This window comes from Venturia canescens, chromosome 2, assembly GCF_019457755.1.
Source record: "Venturia canescens isolate UGA chromosome 2, ASM1945775v1, whole genome shotgun sequence".
NCBI lineage: Eukaryota > Metazoa > Arthropoda > Insecta > Hymenoptera > Ichneumonidae > Venturia > Venturia canescens.
In genome coordinates, this window is record NC_057422.1 from 17006727 (window position 1) to 17026193 (window position 19467).

The window sequence follows — 19467 nt, forward strand, 5'->3', positions numbered from 1 at the left end:
TTCGGTGGACTCGAACGTCGCAAACTTCAGCTTTGTGGCCTACTTGAATGTTAGGAAAATCGATTCGAGTCCAATTAAATTGGGAATTTATAAAATAATTGCATTGGAATTCAAAGTGTTATTAAGCGGATGAACGAAATGAAAATTTTCCGTTGTTTTTTCACAAGAGCAACAGCAAGACGACTCGCTTTCCTATTACTATTTTTGAACTGATAATCCTTCGCAGTTACGATATGAAGAATAACGAGGAGGGGGTAAGAGATTTCTTTGTTCGTGAGGTCCCCCAATGACAAGAGTACTCATTTGCCGCACCCCTTTAGATCCATCGCGGGCTCGTGCCCTCTCCCCCCCCCCCCCCCCCCCGCATCTTCCCTGCGTCGTCGACGGCGTCGACTATTCTCAAAATAGATCGAGACTCAAATAGATTTTGATGGCTAATCGGAACAACGTAACTCGTGCTTCGGAGAACTCAGACGAGTATAGAAATCTATAAACATTTTTTCCTCAATGTTCACGAAGCTCTGAATCGGAGCATTGTTTTCATAATGTATTCCGCAAACTTCTTGCATGGATTACTGGGCTTGGGTGCAGTGATTAACTATTTTTTCTGTTGTAGAACGAAGTACGAGGCGCGTCGACATCTCGGTAGAGTTGGGAAAAAATCGGAGCTCGTTATTACTTTATACGCATCGTTCATCTCCATAAAATAGCGTGTCGTCCACCTGCTTCAAGGAATGTAACTGTTTCGGACACGCTTGAAAGAGCCCAGCCACGATTCCACCAAGCGAGAGAGCATCGCTTATTCCGCTTATTTCTTACTCCAATTTTTTCTACACGCGTCAAAATGGGCCTGGCCGATCGAAGAAAAGCTGCGTTAAAAGTTCACGTATTAGGAACGTTTCTCCCCTGCGGCTGTTGCATTATTCGTCGCGAGTACCAAGTTGGACCTGCTGGAGCTCGTGTCGTTCGGATGCGAGAAAAATGCCATCGTTTCCCATTGGATTCCAAATTTATGGGCGATCGAGAGACCAAAACATCAGCGGGACTGAGAGGCCGAGTGCCTGCCACTCTATTTCCAATGGTCCTAATTCACAAATGTAATAAATAAATAACAAGAGAGACTGGGGAAGGAGAGCGTATAGATTTCGAAGCCAAGATTGATAACGACGCTGTTGAATTATTCTCGGTTTTCAACGCAGACTTCTTATCGCGGAGGGGGAACAAAAGTTTGAAGTCTGCTGGTAACGAAGTGCGCGCGAGGAGAAAAGGTGGAGGGAAAGGAAGGGGGCCGCGGGTGGATAAACGGAAGTGTGGGCACTGCGGTGTGCGGTGAGCGGAACACGGAGATTCCAAAAGGGGCTTAGGCCTCTCTCGCGATCTAGAAAATTTAACTCACCAAATCTAAAGAAAAAGAATGATTGTGTACTTTCTCTACGGGTGCGACGAGAGGCCTAAGCCCTCGTGTTGGGATCCAAATTTATATTCGGCGAAACTGACGCGCCACTGACAAACGATCGAAAATGTTTTTCGGTTTTTTTTCGGGTGGGGTTCGATATGTCGAATAACTGAATTGTAGAACGGTCGATATTTCGAAATTTTTAAAGTTGTTATATCAGTTTGGAGAAAAATAAGTAATTCGAAATTCTTATTCCCGATCGACTAATCAGCAGATTGCGGGTTTAATGAAAAATTCCTTCTTTGAATTCGTATTTACCCGAAAATATGTATTTCAATAGTTTTCATTTCGAATACAATTTCAACGACCATCCGAATGTCAAAAGTTCATATTTTCCAATTCAAAATGGAGAATAATTGTTTTACAGACAGACCAGAATATAGAGTAGCAAAAAATCGAAAGTGAATTTTTCGAGCCTATAAAACTTAGACATGCGGAATAGCGATAGCTCGAAAAGGCGAAAGCCAAAATGGCGATGTTTAAAATTGGAGATCACCGGTCTGAGTAAGCGAGTGAGTGAGACGCGTGTATTTGGAGCTCCGCTGCATTTCTTTATTTTGATCGATCGACTTTCTAACGTTTCGCTATTTTGACTGTTCGACTTTTTGGTGTTTCAGTATTTCAACCTCAGTAATATTTGATCTTTCGTTATTATATTTTCAAAATTGTGAATTTCCACAGTATCGCTGACCGTAGTAATTTATGAATGGAAAGAGTGATAGTCGAATTTTCGAAAAATCGATATTTCAGTCATCGTCCTATGGGCTATTATTGGTACATTCTATTTTCGATGTAAACGTGCTTCGAACCTTGCAGTTTCTGCTTTATTTATTTTCGGCATTCAAAGCTCCAGTCGAATCTATCTGTCTCCATATTATCATTCGAAGTTTATAAACTCGAGATTTTAGCTGTTCGAAATTTTAGTCCATTCCAACATTTGATCCCCACCCTTTTTTTCGATCAATTATTGAGTGGTTCGTGCGAAAAAAAGGGTGGGGAATAGAGAGAAAATGAAATATCGTTGGACTGTACCAGCTTCATCGGGCACTCGCAATCCCAATCAAATATTCAATTTTAGCGAAGTGAAGTTCGTATCGTTGAAGTACGATAAAATCCTTTTTAGTGAATATAACGAACAGCGATAAATTGGTAAAAAAAATGAAACGAATGTTCGATACTTTAGCGAAAAAAAAATTGAAATTCGCGCAGGAGAAATGTGAAAATCGAGTTTCAACGTTTCGTTGAAAAAGTACGATTTTCAGGTTGAGTCTGAAGTTTGAATTTGAGCCCTCACTAGAGCTGATAAATTGAGAGTTTCGCTCCTCAGATTTGAAGGTTTTTTCAAAAACGAGTTTTTCGTACCAGAAGAGCATGAAACCAACGGGTCAGAAGAGAATAACGCCAACGAATTTGGCAAGGTGGCGCGTAACAGCTGATCTGCATTCAGCAAATCTTAACCTCAACTTTTGTCAGACTCCCCCGAGTCGTTAAGAGCCCGAAGATTTATATTCAGCCAACAGGTAACTCGCGACGATTGTCTTCACCTGGGAATCGATTAAAATGAAAAAAAATATGGAAATGGAGCTTGAGACAGAATGGCTGCGAGGATATTGTACTTGAGGGGATTTCTGACCCCGAGGAAGTCTCCGTACTTCCTCGAACAACAATTTTCCGACTGGTTCCCACGAAAATTGTTTCGTCGTCCCACTGGTGAGCCGAATTCTCTCGTTTTTATAGATTTTCAAGTTGATTAATGAGCTCTCGAAGCAGGGAGCGAGGATGGGGATAGAGGCGCAGAGGTAAAGCTGAGGTGAGTCGTCGCTGTCATTGTCGAGCGTGGAATAGTTCAAGAGTGGGAAGAAATGACGATGGTAGAGGGAAACGAGGATCGCCTCTCATTCGGACTGAAGAAAAGTGGGGAAGAGAAGAAGAATAAGAAGAAGTAGAAGAAGAAGAAGAAGAAGAGAAGGAAGGGGGCGAAGAGAATTCAACAAGCAAGAAGAGGAGGAGGAGGAGGATTCGAGGAGGCGGCCTTGAGAACACGAACCCACCGAGGCTCTCTCGTGGGTCTCAAGAACCTCGAGAGAGCGAACAACCGAGAGCCACAATTCCAACCCGGACGAACCGCTTCACTGGCAAATCACTTGCGGTTCTCATCCTGAATTTATTAAATACGTGCATGTGCATATGAATAATTAATGCATTAATGAGCTTCGTGCTTCCGTTTATTCGAAACAAACAAATAAACATGAAAAATGTGTGCGGAAAACCCGACGAATTTTTTCGTCCAATTAACAAATAAATAATTAACGTTTCTTCGATGCGTTGAGCTACGGAGTTCGAAGGGGTCGCAATTGAAAGAGAATAATAATAAAAAATAGGTCGACTTGCTCTGAGCTAAAGTGATTCGTTAATTATTGAAGAAACAAATTTTGAACATTTTCGAAAACAGTTGGAAATGCTATTGCTCCGGTGAAGGTACCCTGGCAGTGACTCGTCATAAACATGAATGTACTTGTCTCAGAGTCGCTGCCGCGACTCAAGATCGTATCGCTCAAAAATGCATGAAAAGACTCATTTTTCTTATTTACGTATTGAATAATCAAATGCGTACGCAATGTGCTGTTATCGAGGAGTAAATCAATGGAAAGCGTGTGAAAAATGAGTTTATAAATTTTTCAACGATTGCAGGAGCAATCACTAGTGAAAAATAAATTGGCAATTAATTTTTTCCACCCTTTTTCAATGCGATTTATTCGCATTCGGATGATTTTTTCATCACTGCTCGTCGCGTGCTCCACGCGAACTGGGACGATCGATAAAATGAAATCATTACGGTAAATAATGGGAAATTCCTGCATAAAAATGATTGAAAAGTTTTGCGTTTTTTATTTTCTGAACGCGGTGACAAAAAATAATTGGGCCTCGTTAAGAGTTGAAGAGTGTATGAAGGAAAAAAAAGTAAAGTTTTCCCGCTGCATATACGAATAACGCAAAGTTCAGCGTATCATGAAATTTGAAGGTTAAGCGCGAATGTGGGGAATGTGCATTGGTACGTGCGAGGTTGAGAAACTCTGATGCGATCTTACCTCGGTGGATAAGTGTACGAGAACTTCAGGTAGGTCGGTTGAACCCGCAGCTCGAAGGCTCTGGCAACCTTTCTACGAATATGTGTGTATATATACGTACACAAAAACGCTATATATTTAAGGCTGTGTGGGTAAAGGTGTATAAAAGTGGAAGTGTGTATGTATATTATGGACACTTGGCGCGTAAAGAGTGGGGAGATGGGCCCTCGCGAGGTCACGCGTTCGTTCTGCTGTTCGGAAGAGCCACATTCGGACCAACATCGGCAACTTCATTATTTTTGTGCCATACGCGCATTGATTTGTGTCGAAAGTATAAAATTCTTAAAAAATTACATTCCTCACTAACCCTGTGGACGAAAAATGTTTATTTTTTTCTTTACGAATCATAATTATTGTTGATCTTTGTAGCGAGTGGTGGTGCTGCAGCAGCGACGAGGATCTCGGGGAAGGGAACGATTACAGAGATCTCAGGAGGAGCAATGAAAAATTTCGTCCTCGCAGGAGCAGAGAGCGGAGTTAAGGTTGAGGGGGATGCGTCGATTGTTTACGTCGATGAGTCGTGATCTAGGAATTTAGTTTTCGCGTTAACAACATACCCGTTGCTGAGTCAAGTTATGAAAAATCGTGGCTAATCATCGCCGATGATTCTGTTCCAACAATCACGCTTTCCCAGAATTCGCCACTCGGTTTGATTGGCTTCGATTACGAGGTCGTAAGGCATGATCGTTCCAACGGAAGATCCGCTTTCCCGACCGCACATTTATTTTTTCCTTCGTTGCATTGTTTTCCGCATCTCATGCAAATACGTTCCTGACAGAAATGAATAATTTTTGGGAGTTTCGAATACTCGTTTAGAATTACCGTTCGACAAATAATTAATATCGAAACGCAAAGGAGCCAAATACGCGAACGGAGCCAAAAATGCAAACTCCGAAAAGTCGGTGAGTGGAAATTGAACGAAAATTAACGAGCGCGCGAAGAAGAAAAAACTCCAAACCACGCGATGCGTTGGATGCTAGCGGAAAAAAACTTTTGTGCGAATGACGAGCTATCCTTAAGGAGTTTCGGTACAGGCGATACAATGTTGCCATGCTAATCCATGCTAAAAAAATTAAAAAATTCAAAAAGTTCAGAATTTTATAAAATTTGGTGAACATATTCTTTAGTGCCAAATTTGACGACACAAATTTTTTTTAATTTTTCTTCTACACAGTTATCGAGTAATCGATCACTAAAGTTTACGTGTATAAGCATAGCGTTTCCATATATATAGGCATACATTCCGGGCATGAGAAATCTGCTTTAATGCGTAATTACTCGATAACTAAGTAGAAGAAAATTTTGAAAAAATTTGAGTTTTCGCACTTGATGTTGAAGAACATTATCACCAAATTTGATCAATTTATTAATATTTTGACTTCTGTACCGAAACTCCTTAAACTTTGACTAGACGATTGAAACGAAAGCGGCGATAAAGATACAATAGAAATAAGGACAGTGGACGCAGAACGACAGAAGCCCACTTTCACGCGGACGATAACCCACGTGCGAAGGTTTATCGGGAGACCGCGAAACCGTGATAAACGAACCGCCGTCTGAGAGATGAAGTTCCTGGGCGAGGTACACACGGAGCGTTCTAATTACGATACGTACGAGCCTCTCACGAAACTGAGCTCTGCTTGGACGAGGAGAGAAAATTTAGCCACGCTGCGGCGTGGACCTTTTACGTAACCGTCGATCGAAGATTCATCATTTCGCAGTCATGCGAAAGAATAACGAATGGGTTAGAAGCCTCGAAAATTCAAAGTAGAAAAACGAGAATAATGAAGGAAAAAATAGTCACGAATTTTCAGATTTTTAAATAAATTTCGCGCTGCCTTTTTTTACGTGGTAATTTTCTTTTAATACGTTGCGGCGTCGAATCGCTACCGCGGCCCTTGATAAAGGCGTCATCAATTCGGTGAAAACAATTTTAAGAGTTCCTGAATTTTTGAAACTCGAATATCAATAATCAGCTCGATGGTAGCAGAGGCACTTTGGGAAAAAATTGTCCACCGGTGAACAGTGTAAATCGATATTTACTCGACCGATACTTTTGAAACTTGGCATGTTACTTCCTTACACAATTGACCAGGTACCTGCGAGAGATTTCTCCAATTTTTCATAACTATTAATTTTACAATAGCAAACAGGCTCATTTTTCAGGCGAAAATCAGTGTTTTCACTTCCAAGTGTCACAAAAAATCCTCTCGTCTGGTCAATTGTGTACGGAAGTACCATGCCAAATTTCAAAACGATCGGTCGAGTAGATTTCGATTTATACTGTTCACCGATGGAAAACTTTTTTCTGAAGTGCCTCTGAAGACTCGCTATCATCGAGTAAATTATTGATGCTCAGATTTTGGGAAATCCAAAAATATTGTTCATATATTGTAATACGGAGTCACAAAATGCTCAAATTTGGGTCTTCTTTCCACCGAATAGACGTTGCCCCGCATCCTCGAGTCCACTTTATCTCACGCAGAATCCCACTCTCGCCATCAACATCCCCGAATCGACAAAACTGTTCTTAATCCCGTGCGAGGAGCAAAATATTATTGAAAAACGGAAGCTCCGTAGAGTTTGAATTTCGACAAGTTTCATAATGGTCGGACGTGCTGTTTGTACCCGACGTGAGTAAACAAGCTTCTGGAGAACCTGCTGGAAAAGAATTCTCAGCGAAGCCCAGAGCAGTGTTCATATATTTCAGATTCCGCGGAGATATATATTCCGAGCGAGTTCCCCTCGAATAAAGCACTTCAATAAGTTTTGACACGAGCCAGAGCCGTTGAAACTAAAAAAAGAGAGAAACAAAAGCCCAAACTTTTGTGGACAGGAGTCCTTGAACCGAAATCAGAATAAAACTCGGTCGATCGTTTCTCCGTTCGTACTCTCTTTGCACGATGATTTCCCGTGCGTTAATTCCTAACGTACGCGGCCGATCCCATTGCGAACGAATTCGTCGGGACACGCGTACGCGCATGGATGCGAGTATCTCGGAGCGCTAGATTTTATTTCGGCTGACGATGTATTATGCATGATTCACACTCGGAGCGTATATCTCTGTTTCTTCACGACGGCGATTCACGCGATCAAGGTCTACCTTATCCTCTTGCCGAGGGTAACGATAAGATAAGACTTTGAGCATATGCCACATCGCGTACACCGCGAGCGCGACAACGGCCGACTTCCGATCGCTACACGCGCGCGCCGACCAATATTTAGAGGGCAATGTATGGTGGGGTTTACACAACCATGCACGTAGCGATCGCGAGCGCTCAAATGTTTTCGATCTTTTGTTATTTACTGAGATAAAGAAACACACCGGCGGGAGCGAAAGACTCTCGATGCCGAATAAATGCCGATTCAGACGGGATCGTGAGCACAAAGTATAATTGGAAAATGGGATTTTTCGGATCGATCGCCGAAACTCGGCGGAAACGTCGACGTTTCCGCTGAGCCGGTCGGATCGGGGATGATCGAGGAGGCGATTAATCGTCGCTCGATAGTTGGAAAAGGTGTATAGCGAAGGAGAAAAGCAAGAAAGTTTGGATGTTCGCACAACTGGCAGCGCGTCATGTAAGCGCATTCGTGCGTGCGTCGTTGGGCGGGTGGATATGTGTACGCGTGCATTAAATTCACACGGCGAGAGACGCCATCTTCGTGATAACGGATCCTCGGAGTACGGGAACGGCAACGCCGCGCAGTACGTAGGTACGAAAGAATCGCGCAGCCTGAGTGCGCGCGGAGGGCGATAGAGCGGGAGCGGTAAGAGCAACCAGTTGAGGCCGGAAGATTCGAGCAGAGGGTTGACGATTGGCACGGAACGGGGAGGGGGGGGGGGGACATCGGACCGTGAGATCGCGAATGAGAAAAGGGCTGAGGTAGGCTCTGCGATAGCGTTTGTCGAGAAGATGTTGGAGCCGCGGGCGTCGATTTAAGAATTTTAACACCGTCGTTTGTCTGGATCGAGGGTGAAAAGTTGTAAAACTGTGGTCCACGGGAGCGTGTACGACCGACGCGGAGTCGTCGTCGTCGCCGCTTCTCAGGCGAATATCGGTTTCTACAGAGCTACGATTCCAAGTAAAGTTGAGCGAGGTTTACCTGTAGTAGGGCGAACCAAAGGGAGAGCAGTAGAACGGGTCGTTATGCATGTGAGGTTGTGCAGGAACGCCGGGTCCTTGGGGTCCATGGGGATGGGGTCCCATCGGTCCAGCGGGTCCAGGGCCGCACATCGGAGGTCCGGCCTGGGGTTGCATGCCCCCAGGTCCCATCATACCGCCAGGAGGCATGTGCGGTCCGGGTTGATGGGGTGAGCCGACCATGTGGGAGCCCGGGTGATGGGAGTGCGGCGAGGGTCCGCCGGTACCGGGGGCCCCGGCTCCCATGTGAGCGGGGTGGGCGGCATGGGAGGCATGCGAGGCATGCGGTGAGCCGGTCATCATGGCGTGAGAGGGCATCGAATGGGGACTGGGAGAAGCGCCGTTGAGATGGGGGCCGGGTCCTCCGGTGAGACCGCCGCCGGGGCCGACCGATCCGCCGACACTGGGTGCACCGCCGCCAGGACCGTGGGGCGTAGGCGGGCCGCCGTGAGTCGGGGTCGTGGCCGGTTGAGGAGGCGGTAGATTCGGGCCGCTGGGACCGCTGTTGAGCGGCGGTAATGGGCCGTTCGCCATGTTGTTCAGTTGAGTCAGCGACGCCGCCGCCGAGGCCATCGCCTGCAGTGGATTTTGCGCGTTTGGCCCGGTCACGCCGACGCCTCCAACCACGTTGTTTATGTTGTTTATATTGTTCCCGCTGTTAACTATTAACCCGCTGTTGAGATTGCCGTTGCCCGATCCGGTGTTACCGCCGCCGGCGCCGCCGCCGCCGCTGCCACCGCCGCCGCCACCGCCGCTGCTGTTGAGCCCGTGATGATGGTGATGATGATGAAGATGATGGTGCTGGGCGTTGCTATGATTACCGGGATGATGACCGTTGTTCCCGTTACCGCTGTTGCTGATGTTATTGTTGTTGGCGGTGCTGCTATTGTTGTTATTGTTGCTGTTCGTATTCGGTGGTAATCCGAGGCTGCTGAGGGACGGTGGCAGTGGTGGCGATGCCACCGAGGAGCCACCGAGGCAACGGCCCGGGCCTCCGCCACCCAACGGACCTGCGCCTCCCGCAACCGGTACCGGGCCGGAGTGGAGAATTCCACCTGGGGGGCGCTGCGCCACCCTTACCGGCATCACTCCCCCCTCCACGACGCCCCCGTGCCGATTCTTCCGAAAGACTCTGCGGCGTGTATACGAATGTCTTGCTCGATTCCTCCCTTCGGACCTTATCCCGTATTCCCCTTTAGTTTCTCTCAGTTTAACCGTGACCTCGAGAGACGCCTCGACACCGAGCAGTCCTCCGCCACGATTTTTCTCACTTTTAACTATTATTTGTTTCTTTCTTCGCACTGCACTAGCACTAATTTTTGTCTCACTTGACGCGTCCCACCACCACCACCACCACCCACGACCACTTTAATCCAATAGCTTCGTACGAATAAACGAGAACAAATATTTGGTTTCAATCCATCGTAAATGGACGTATTATAACAGCACACTTATAATCCTGAGGTATATTTATCAATTACGTATATTGCACAAGATTCAATCTCTACACTGTCACACTCGCGTGCACTCACTAGCCTAAATTCCAGTTTCAACCACTTTTTATGTCATTTAACACAAACATTGAGTCGTGCCACATTCGCACACACGATTATCCGCCTATTCCTTCGCGATTGTACTTGACGATTTTCATTAATTCAATTACTCCGTTAAAAAGCCTCGTTCCCGTGCGATATCCACCTCGGAGGCCGTTCGCCACGTGGCTGTCACGTTCCGATCATCTCGTCGTCGATTCTTCCTCGGGCCCGCGACGATAAATTTCGCTAGCTTCTCCCACGGGATGACTTGGCTCGAAAATCTTTTTCTTCTAATCCGCAATTCTTCTTTCGGCTTCGAAACACCTTCCAAGAGCGATAGCCACGCGCGCGTACACCCGCCTACACACACACACGCGCACACGTGGGGCGTGTGTGTGTGTGCGTGTTTACGTCGACCCAACTGCTTAACAGTGTCGTATTTTCTGATTGCGAGGTCTCCCACGATGTCTGGTATCTCTAGCGAGCGCGTTTCTCTCTCTACCCTCGGCAAAGCCCACCGGTCAGACTCCGTCTCTTTCCGACAATGGTGCCCTCGACGTGTCGCGGGACGATCTCAGTAGCTGCGACGATCAGTCGCCGCTCGGCGTTCTGCAAGAGAGCCTCGGGACCTCATGTAAGCACGCGGCACGCAACGCACGCGCTTGACCTTGCATTTCATGGGCAGATTGTATGACATCGATTGTATATGCTTCTTCACGATGCACCGTTAAACTTTATTTCATTGAGTCGACAACGACGAGGAGGGACGCGAGCCGAATTATTTTCGCGCTTCGTCGATAAAGATTGTTTAGCTTTCGAGACTCTGTCATCGGGGAGAGGAAAACACGGGAAAAAACAGCGGTGCTCAGCCCTTGAGGTTTGACGTACGCTTCGTCCGTGGCTCCAATAATATTTGAATATCGTCCGGTCGGATCGTGCGGTACTTTCGACGAGTATTTAAGTCAGCAACATTTCTAGCTTTATATTATTACTCGTCGCTCACAGCCTTCTTGGTTATCCTCGTCGATGGATATTGCACGAAAAATCCGGCCCGTTGTTCCGCGGTATTGTGAAATCTTTGAAGCGAACTTCGATAAGTCGGGCTGGACTCGTACTCGCACGTTAAATATAACCAATGGGACGAGCCGCGTATCTGTAAACCGCACGGTAAACACAACGTGTTTCTAAACACTCGCTCGCATCGACGAACTTCACTTCTCGAAAGCGGTCACATTACTGCGGGACAGCGGGCGTGGCGGCGCTGCTGTCGCCACTGTCGTCGTAGTCGCCGCCGCCGTCGTCGTCGTCGTCGTCGTCGGTGCTGCTGCTTGCTGCTATTTGCTCTCGCAGTCCTCCTTGGGGGGTTCATGAATTTGGAGTGGGGAGAAAAACGCGAGGGGCTGAGGCGGAGGTGCTGCGCGTGGGGGCTCTCTCGCGCGACGGAGAGATTGCGCGCCGTCGAGAGCACCAGCGGCAACTACACAACGAGCGCAAAAAGAAAAGCCGGAGGGGAGAGGTCAGAGCCTCACGCACGACTGCGACTGCTACAGAAATATCGAAGGTTTCTCGTTCGAATAAACTCCGAGCCTGTCTCTCGTACGCGGATATCACTTTTTTTACAAATTTTACATCCCATTTGGGTCGACCTGCCGATTAGCCGAGTGCCAAAAACTCAATGATCCCGGCGCACTTTCTCCTCGAGAAAAGACGTAAACAACGCAGAGGTTGTTTGTTGATCCGGATTCTGGAATTGAGAAACCCATTTTTCGCTAACACTCAAAGGGCATCCGCACGACGAACGGGGAAATGAAATTTGCGATAAATGTCGCTCGTGCACGACCCTCTCTCTTTCGGTGAAACTCTATTCGTGCCCGTTTGAAACTTGCACCAGGGCGCCACTCCGCCGGTACGTATGCGGGCACGTACGCTCCCGTACTTTCGGGAATTTTTGTGGGACTTCATGGTTACTCGGTGTAAATGATTTTCTGTTTAAAATTGGGAGGATTTTTTCCAAAGCAGTCGACGCTGTAAGGTGCAAGGATCGAGGCTTCGGGTGGACGCGCAGCATCGCTCATTTCCAATCGCTCGTGCATTCTGGATCGCACAATTTTGATGGATCAAACGGAGCTAAAATTGCGCTCGGGCCAGGAGCTTAACGAGGGTCTCAGCGGGCCGCGGGATCGATGCTTGGTGCAAAAGTCATCAAAACATCGGGCATCGATGGCACATCGATGTACGGTACGGTACGGAAATTTGATTAAGGGCCAGCGAAACCGCAACGCGGAACATAAATTTTCGGTAGACTCGTGGAAACCGCGTTTGGGGACGGAAAGAGGAAAAATAACGAGAGGGAAAAGGGCGTGAAAGAAGAGGGAAGATTCTGCCGACTCGCCACGGTTAACTGGCCGAGGAAACCATGCGAACGAGATACAAAAAGGCGATACCGAAGGAAAGGGTGCGCTCGATTATGTGCACAACACTTTGGAGGAACAGGTCCGAAGTACTATAAAAGCAGCAACGAGACCTTAACTGCCATTTGGTTACTCCTCCCGCAACGCTGGTGGATGCCCCGGCGGGTTGCGGTGAAATCGGCAGCGCCGACCCAAAACTAAACTTTGTGCACAATCTGCGAAGAGCATTGTCGGACTTGGGTGTAAAAATGGCCGGATTCTCGCGGGCTATGTTTCGCGGTAACTGTGCTTCGGAGGCGAGCACGAATTAACTTCGATCTCCAACTCGTAATCGACTGTTTGGGTCATGTCAGTTTTTTGTTTCTTCTCTGGATCATCGAGTCAATAAGAACGTTGAAGGAGGAAAAAATAGAGAAAAGATCGAGCAGAGTAGAACGTCTTTGAGCGCAGAAGAAATATAACATTTCATCGTGATTTTGTCGTGGTGTTGGACATCCCACGCAAGCGATTACGAGTCGTTATGACTTATTACAAGCGCGCCAGGAGACTAGTGGGCGAACCGGTTATATCCCTTCATGAATGAAGCCTCCCCTCTTCGTCTTTCTGTAGCTTCTTTCAAATTTTATCCTCCGAAAACGCCATAAAAACGTACACGATAATTCGTCGGGATGGTTGGAAAATGGAGGAATGGAATTTTCCAATCCGTCAATAAATCGGAGTGCGACGAAGATTCGAAAACGCTGATACATTGGCGCGCGTAAACCGTCTCGTATGGGGACGAGCGATCGTGGACGGGTTATTTAAGGGGTTATTGCGCCAAATGAGTTGAACTCAATACTTGAAAACAACGAGGCCGAAAATTCTAGAGGAAAGTACTAGGAATATAGTATCTCGGGGATATACGTACTGGATTGCAGCCTTAATTCGGAGAGCAGTATATAATAACGATTGTTCTATCCACCATAGTAAAAAGACCAATACCCATAACTTTTATTCAAAATACTCAAGAGTCTTTTTCTCTTGAGCATAGCAAAAAATCTTTTCAGTCACTTCAAATGTTTATGATGTTAATAAGTATGCTCGGGCAACCCCGAAAAAAACACTTTATGTACACGGAGAGAAAATTTCACTAAAATCTATTATGGTGCGATAGAAGTAGAGTTCTATATCGGTAATATTTATTAATTCTTACGAAGATACATAGTAATTCTTTGTGAAGCGACTCGATGAAAATTGATGAGTGATGTCAAAATAAATACATCGGTACACGTGTATACCGGTATATTATTGTACAATCGCGAATGAAATTGTGTTATTTACCATAGTAAATTTCTAAACGCTTTGGCGTATGATCGATGCTTGTGTTCGAGCTCCTCAAATTTTACTATGTTCAACTGTAAATTTCAATTGTGAAAACAGTATTAAGTATAGCAAAACGGCATAATAATTCTACTTGACAGTTCATCATCGAGTCAACATAAATTTTACAACGTTTCCTTGGTGAACTATGTTAGGAAAAAATAACACAGTTTAAACCTTTGTCACAGCAAAATACGCAGTTTAAAAATTTTCATTCAGAATTGACTTGGAAATTACAATATTTTTGGTAAAAACCTTCAAAATGGGCAGCATAGTAATTCTTACTATTTTTTTTCTCTCCGTGTATGATAAAATGTCTCACTGAAACTCCCCAACAATTCCAGCAATTCTCCAATTTTGTTACCTGCCTAATTTGCAATTCGTGGATTTTCAGTCTACGTCAACGATTCGTGAAATAAAAAATGGAAGAATTGCAAATGTAATTTTCGTTAATTTCGTTGGACTCGAACGACGTTGCAAACTTGAGCATCGTCAGTCAAAATTTGTGATTTACAATACGTTTCCACTAGTCAGTAAGTGCCAGTCTGACATGACGAACAACACTCGAAAACAAAACGAAATATATTTCTCACCTGCCTCACTTTTTGCTATCCACGAAAAGCTGTTTAGAATTCAAGAGACAAAAAATAGCCAAAATAATTGAAAATATATCGAAAAATAATATATATTCCTCACTATACAAAACGAATCCGTTTTCTCCGTGAAGTTAGCGATAAGTTTATTGAGAAAAAAGATAAGAAAGCCGAGGACCGAGTTGCCTCGAGACCGATGATTGATCGTTAGTTAATTGTCGACAGTCGCAGAGACCAGCGATTCGGGTTTTGTCTCGTCTTTATACAAATTCATTAAAATGCTCTAGATTAACCACTTCCATATAATTTGTTCTACATTACTTTTCGAGTGATCGGTTTCTCAATTCCTGGGTTGATGATCTAGCGCTCGATGATCGAGAATCGTCGTTTAGCGACCTCAGCAGTTTATCAATTTAACAATTAATAATTAATAAATTAGAGGAGTCCGTAATTTAGTGATTTTCCAATGAATTGTTGTATACTCGTGCCAATTTTTGTGGCCACGAGCATAAAAATATTAATCCGGAAGAAAGGAGAGTGGCGGTGGCATCGCGAAGGCTGCTTCCATCCACGAATTCTTGGTCGCAATACATCTTATGGTAAGAACGCGGTAAGATTCGAACGGTATAGAAAAGATGACGATGGTCATCGGAGAATGAACGTGTGTTGGTCGGCGAGCTCTCTATTGAATAGATCCGAAAAGTGGGTCGAAGGGGAAAGTGTGTGCTCTGCTATGTACTATAAGAAGTTTGAGATGCTTCGACGGAGAATATGCATACATGCGGGCCGATTCAGAACAGGTACACGTCGCATTTGGATTTTAAGTTTGGCGAGGATGATGCGCGCGGGCTTTCCGAAGAGTGAAAAATGGGGTCAACGTTTGTTCGCGGTACGGTAGAGCGCTCCGCGCGGTGAGCGCACGTTAGGCGAGAGGTACGAATGAGAAATTGCGAAGGACATAAAGAGCGAACGCCTCAGATCTATTGAGATGTAATGAGCGATGTAATGCCCTGACGATTTACGACGTGACGAATTTGCACGGAGCCCGGAGACGGAAGCGAAACGAGCTCTCCCGGGGCGTTTGAATTCGAGAAGTCTGCGTCGGGAGTTGAAGCGTATAGTGACGTAAAGGAATAACGATGAGTAAAGCGGAGAAAAAGTGTGTACGCGAGAGCCGGTTCGTTAGATGCCCGATAAGATATGAAAGCGCAGCTCGCGGAGGCCTGGAGTTTCATGAGACTTTCTTTCTCTCTAGTTCTCTCCTCCGTCCCCCTTTCCATCTGTACCGCTCTCTCTCTCTCTATCTCGCGGTTGCCGCGAGGAGAAAGAAGAAAGGAGGGCCGGGCAATTAGAAGCCGAAAGACGAGGGAAGTCACAGTCGAGTGCGTTGCACGAAGCTTCTCCTGGCGGCGCGCGCGTGTTGTTTGTGCGGCCAACTTTTCGGGTGGCGAGAAAGAAAAAGCGTTTCTTCGCGCTCCTCCCGCGGGCTCTTGTTCCGTCGAGGCAGAGGCGACAGTACGATTTGGCGAATGGCGAGAAACCCCGGCGTTTCGGAAAGCAGCACCGACGAGACAATTAACCGGCGATCATTGGCCCTGCGTTGAAACATTCTGTCAAGGGTTCCGCACCCGGCATTCGAGCGAGATTGTTTCGAAACTTGGGAATCGGGTGATCGCGTACTATTTCCCCGTGGGCCCGAGGAGCAAGTGCGAACAAGAGCGAAAGCTCAGCGGTTCGATTTTCACGGGAAGGAGGAGGGGACACGTGACAGGGGCGCGCGTCGCCTCGGGGCTGATTCACGCACCCGCGCTTTTGCACACCGAGCAGCAGCCCTGCCATCGAACGCAACGTCGTCAGCGGGCCTCGGATCTTTCCTAAAGTAATTAACCGAGCCAACTTTTACCGTTCGAATTAATCGTGCGATTTGAGCGGCTTTTTTATTCGTTATGCGAACAAACTGGACAATTATCCGCGCCATATCGGGCCGGCGTTCCGCCCCACTAATCGTCGCCTCCAACCCATATATCGTCAATTTACTGTTGTCCCGCGGATCGTCAAATTGAAATAAAAGATGAATCGGCTTGAGAGCCACTGCTCGGAGAGCGCGCTGCCTCGGCCGGGTTAGGAGAGGAGCGTAGGTGGGATGAGGCGAGAGAGGCTGCCAGAGAGAGAGCTAGCCAGGGTGCGGGTCGGAGGTGGGAAGGCAGGGGGGTGGATGCTCGGTGCCAGGGTAGCTTTTGATCAATATCTCGCCCCCACTCCTCATCCACCCTTCGTTGCTGGAACAGCGTACCCCTTCGTTTCAGCACGTGTGTATGCGCCTTTGTATTTGTCCGTGTCGCTCTGCACGGTGGTGTGTCTGCGTGTGCATTAAGCGCGTATATACCGGCGACTGTACGAGTTTCTCTATATAGCGTTCTTTGTCACCAACTCTGCGCGACGCCTCTATCGCGCGCCTTACCGCTGCGAGCAGCCTTGAACATATAACCGCCGGTACAGATTAAATAAACCGAACGATCGTACTGTCAAAATCGACTCTTTTTTATTCTACCGTTTGCCCTCGCGGTCTCGTCGAGACTCCTCGTGCTGGGGGAACGGCGGCATCTTCGACGAAGCTGAGAAAGCGCCCGGTGGCGATTATCCTCGACGGTGATCGACCGTTCGCAGGATACGGAGAGGACGGCGAGCTCCTAGCTCCGCACTCGGAAGCTCCGAAGCTACACATTTGTTGGGGGGACGAAGTATAATTCCTGAAAAACTGGAACGCTGCGGGGGACTTTGCGCGCAGGGACTTTTGTCTCTCCGCGATTTATCGTTAATGAAGGTGAAGCACAGAGGAATCTTCCAGTTATATGGGCGCCATTGAAAGTTCGGGCTGGAACTTGAAACGGCACGAGGCTCACGCGGGCTCGTCGGCTTCACTCGGAACGTTACGAGTAATTTGATATACATATCGAGACAAGAGATCGGGCACTTTGGCGTACTCGATCCACATGGAATACGCTGCGGTCGAGTGTGCCTTGCGACCCTCCTCGTGTAACCGCGGTGGAGAGCTTTCAACGCCGCGCTTTTCCGATGTACCTGTCGTACGTACGTACAGAGTGCGATGCACGCCGTCGCGCGTTAACCCGCTGCCGCGTGGGCGTCTGTATTCGACGGGAGTCCGCGTCTTCGTCACTCGGCTTCTCGGGATAAATAATGCGTGCGGTGTGTCACGCGATTCGAGACGAAATGGGATTTTGCGATCGCGTGTGTCACGAGGGAACGGTATTGAAGCTCGGCTCGCTCGGGGGACGCGAATTTTCTTTACTTTTTAAGGGATAATCGGCTCGATTTTGGTAACCGACGATGCTTGATAAATTTAGGGATATAAATATTAATCGAGTGCCGTTGGAAAGTTGGATTTGCATGATTTTGTTGTTTACGCCGTTCGGCATTCGGCTGAAGGGAAGGCGGGGGCGACCAGCCGCCGATAAGATCGGTTACTGTTGAGGTTCCCGAAGGTAAAGTACGATTAAAGCGGAGCGTGACGACCGCGAGAGGCGCGGCGTTTGGCTCCGGGATTTTCTCAGCCGCGATTAAACGAGCCGGCTCTTGTTACGCGCGGTGAGCATTCGAGCGGCGAGAACCGCGCGCGCGGCAGTGTGGTTCCGGCACGGAGGGGGATATGTAGGTTCGAGCAACGGGGAACGATTGAAAAGCATCGTTTCGTTGATGACCCGGAGTCGCATATTCGCGGCTCGTGGAATCGAGAGCTCTCGCGTTTCGCGGTTCCTCGATGAATCTATGAGCTCGCTCATCGTCGAAATATATTCGCGGGATGCGAGCGCGCGACGATGCGACGATATTTGCGAATAAGCTGGGAGAGAATGAAACGCGAAAATAGAGAAACTCCGGCGCGCGGGTTTGCGAGACCGCAAATACTTATGGTCGGTGACTCGCCGGTGGAGGCGCGATTTTCCACAATGTGATCCATCGCTTTAAACGCGAAGCTCGGGCTTCTCGGGCGACTGTGCCCCGTCGCTGCTCAGAATTCCTGTTTTGCGCCCTACCAGCCTCCGTCACTCGCTCCTCATCCTCCTCCTCCGCTCCTTTTTCGACGGCTTCTCTCGCTCGCGTGCTTTTCTTACTATTTCGCTCGTCCGCCGCGTTCCCGATGCTTTCCCTTTTCTCCCTCCCTCCCGTTTTTTATCTCTTTCCTTTTTCCTGCGTGGAACCGACGATGTTGCCACCGCTGGCTCACCGCCCCGTGTTCGCTGCTCTCTCAAACCTGTTCTACACCCTTCCTCGGGTCGTTGCTCCGTCCTTTGCTCGCTCATCATCCTACCTCGCAGTTGTCTCGTTCCACCGCGCTATGCGCCGTTACCACACCGATTATCCCTCTCTCTCTCTTTCTCTTTCCCTCGCCCGGTCTCCGGCTCCTCGCACTATCGCTGCCTCCCGTTCGTATCCATGTGCGACAGCCACCCACACCGGGCCAGCGTGACTCCTTACGCTCGGGCGCATCCGCGTGTGCGTTGGTACAGCGGGGCTCGCGCGTGTGTGAGAGGGAGCCTTCGTCGGACGAGAGGAGAGCAGAGCTAGATATAATCGAGGAGTAAGCGAGAGCGTGCGAGGAACGAAGAGGAGAAGAGGGACGGAGACGCGAAAAGGGAAGCTCGCTGGGGGGGGGGGGGGGGGGGGGGTGTATTGTCAAGTGTAGAAAACTCAAGATAGCGTGGGAGAAAGAGAGGAACTCGTGGAGTCTGTGCACGCGCGCTACCATTGTTTGCCGCTTGTCTCTCCCGCATCTCTTCTCCTTCAGCCTTCCTCATAATTTCTCTCCTCCTCTCTCGATCTATAT

The 19467-nt window shown here is 47.6% G+C and overlaps 1 protein-coding gene across 3 annotated transcripts in view; it reads right to left on the reverse strand.

The window, feature by feature from the left end:
* Chi (LIM domain-binding protein 2 Chi) overlaps positions 1-11472 on the reverse strand; it is a 33194-nt gene extending 21722 nt beyond the window's left edge. For all 3 annotated transcript variants that reach the window (XM_043411058.1, XM_043411057.1, XM_043411056.1), the window contains exon 1: positions 8689-11472. In XM_043411058.1, coding sequence (XP_043266993.1) covers positions 8689-9812 — 1124 coding nt within the window. In that variant the 5' untranslated portion in view covers positions 9813-11472. The remainder of the gene's footprint in view (positions 1-8688) is intronic.
* Positions 11473-19467: the final 7995 nt, after the last annotated feature.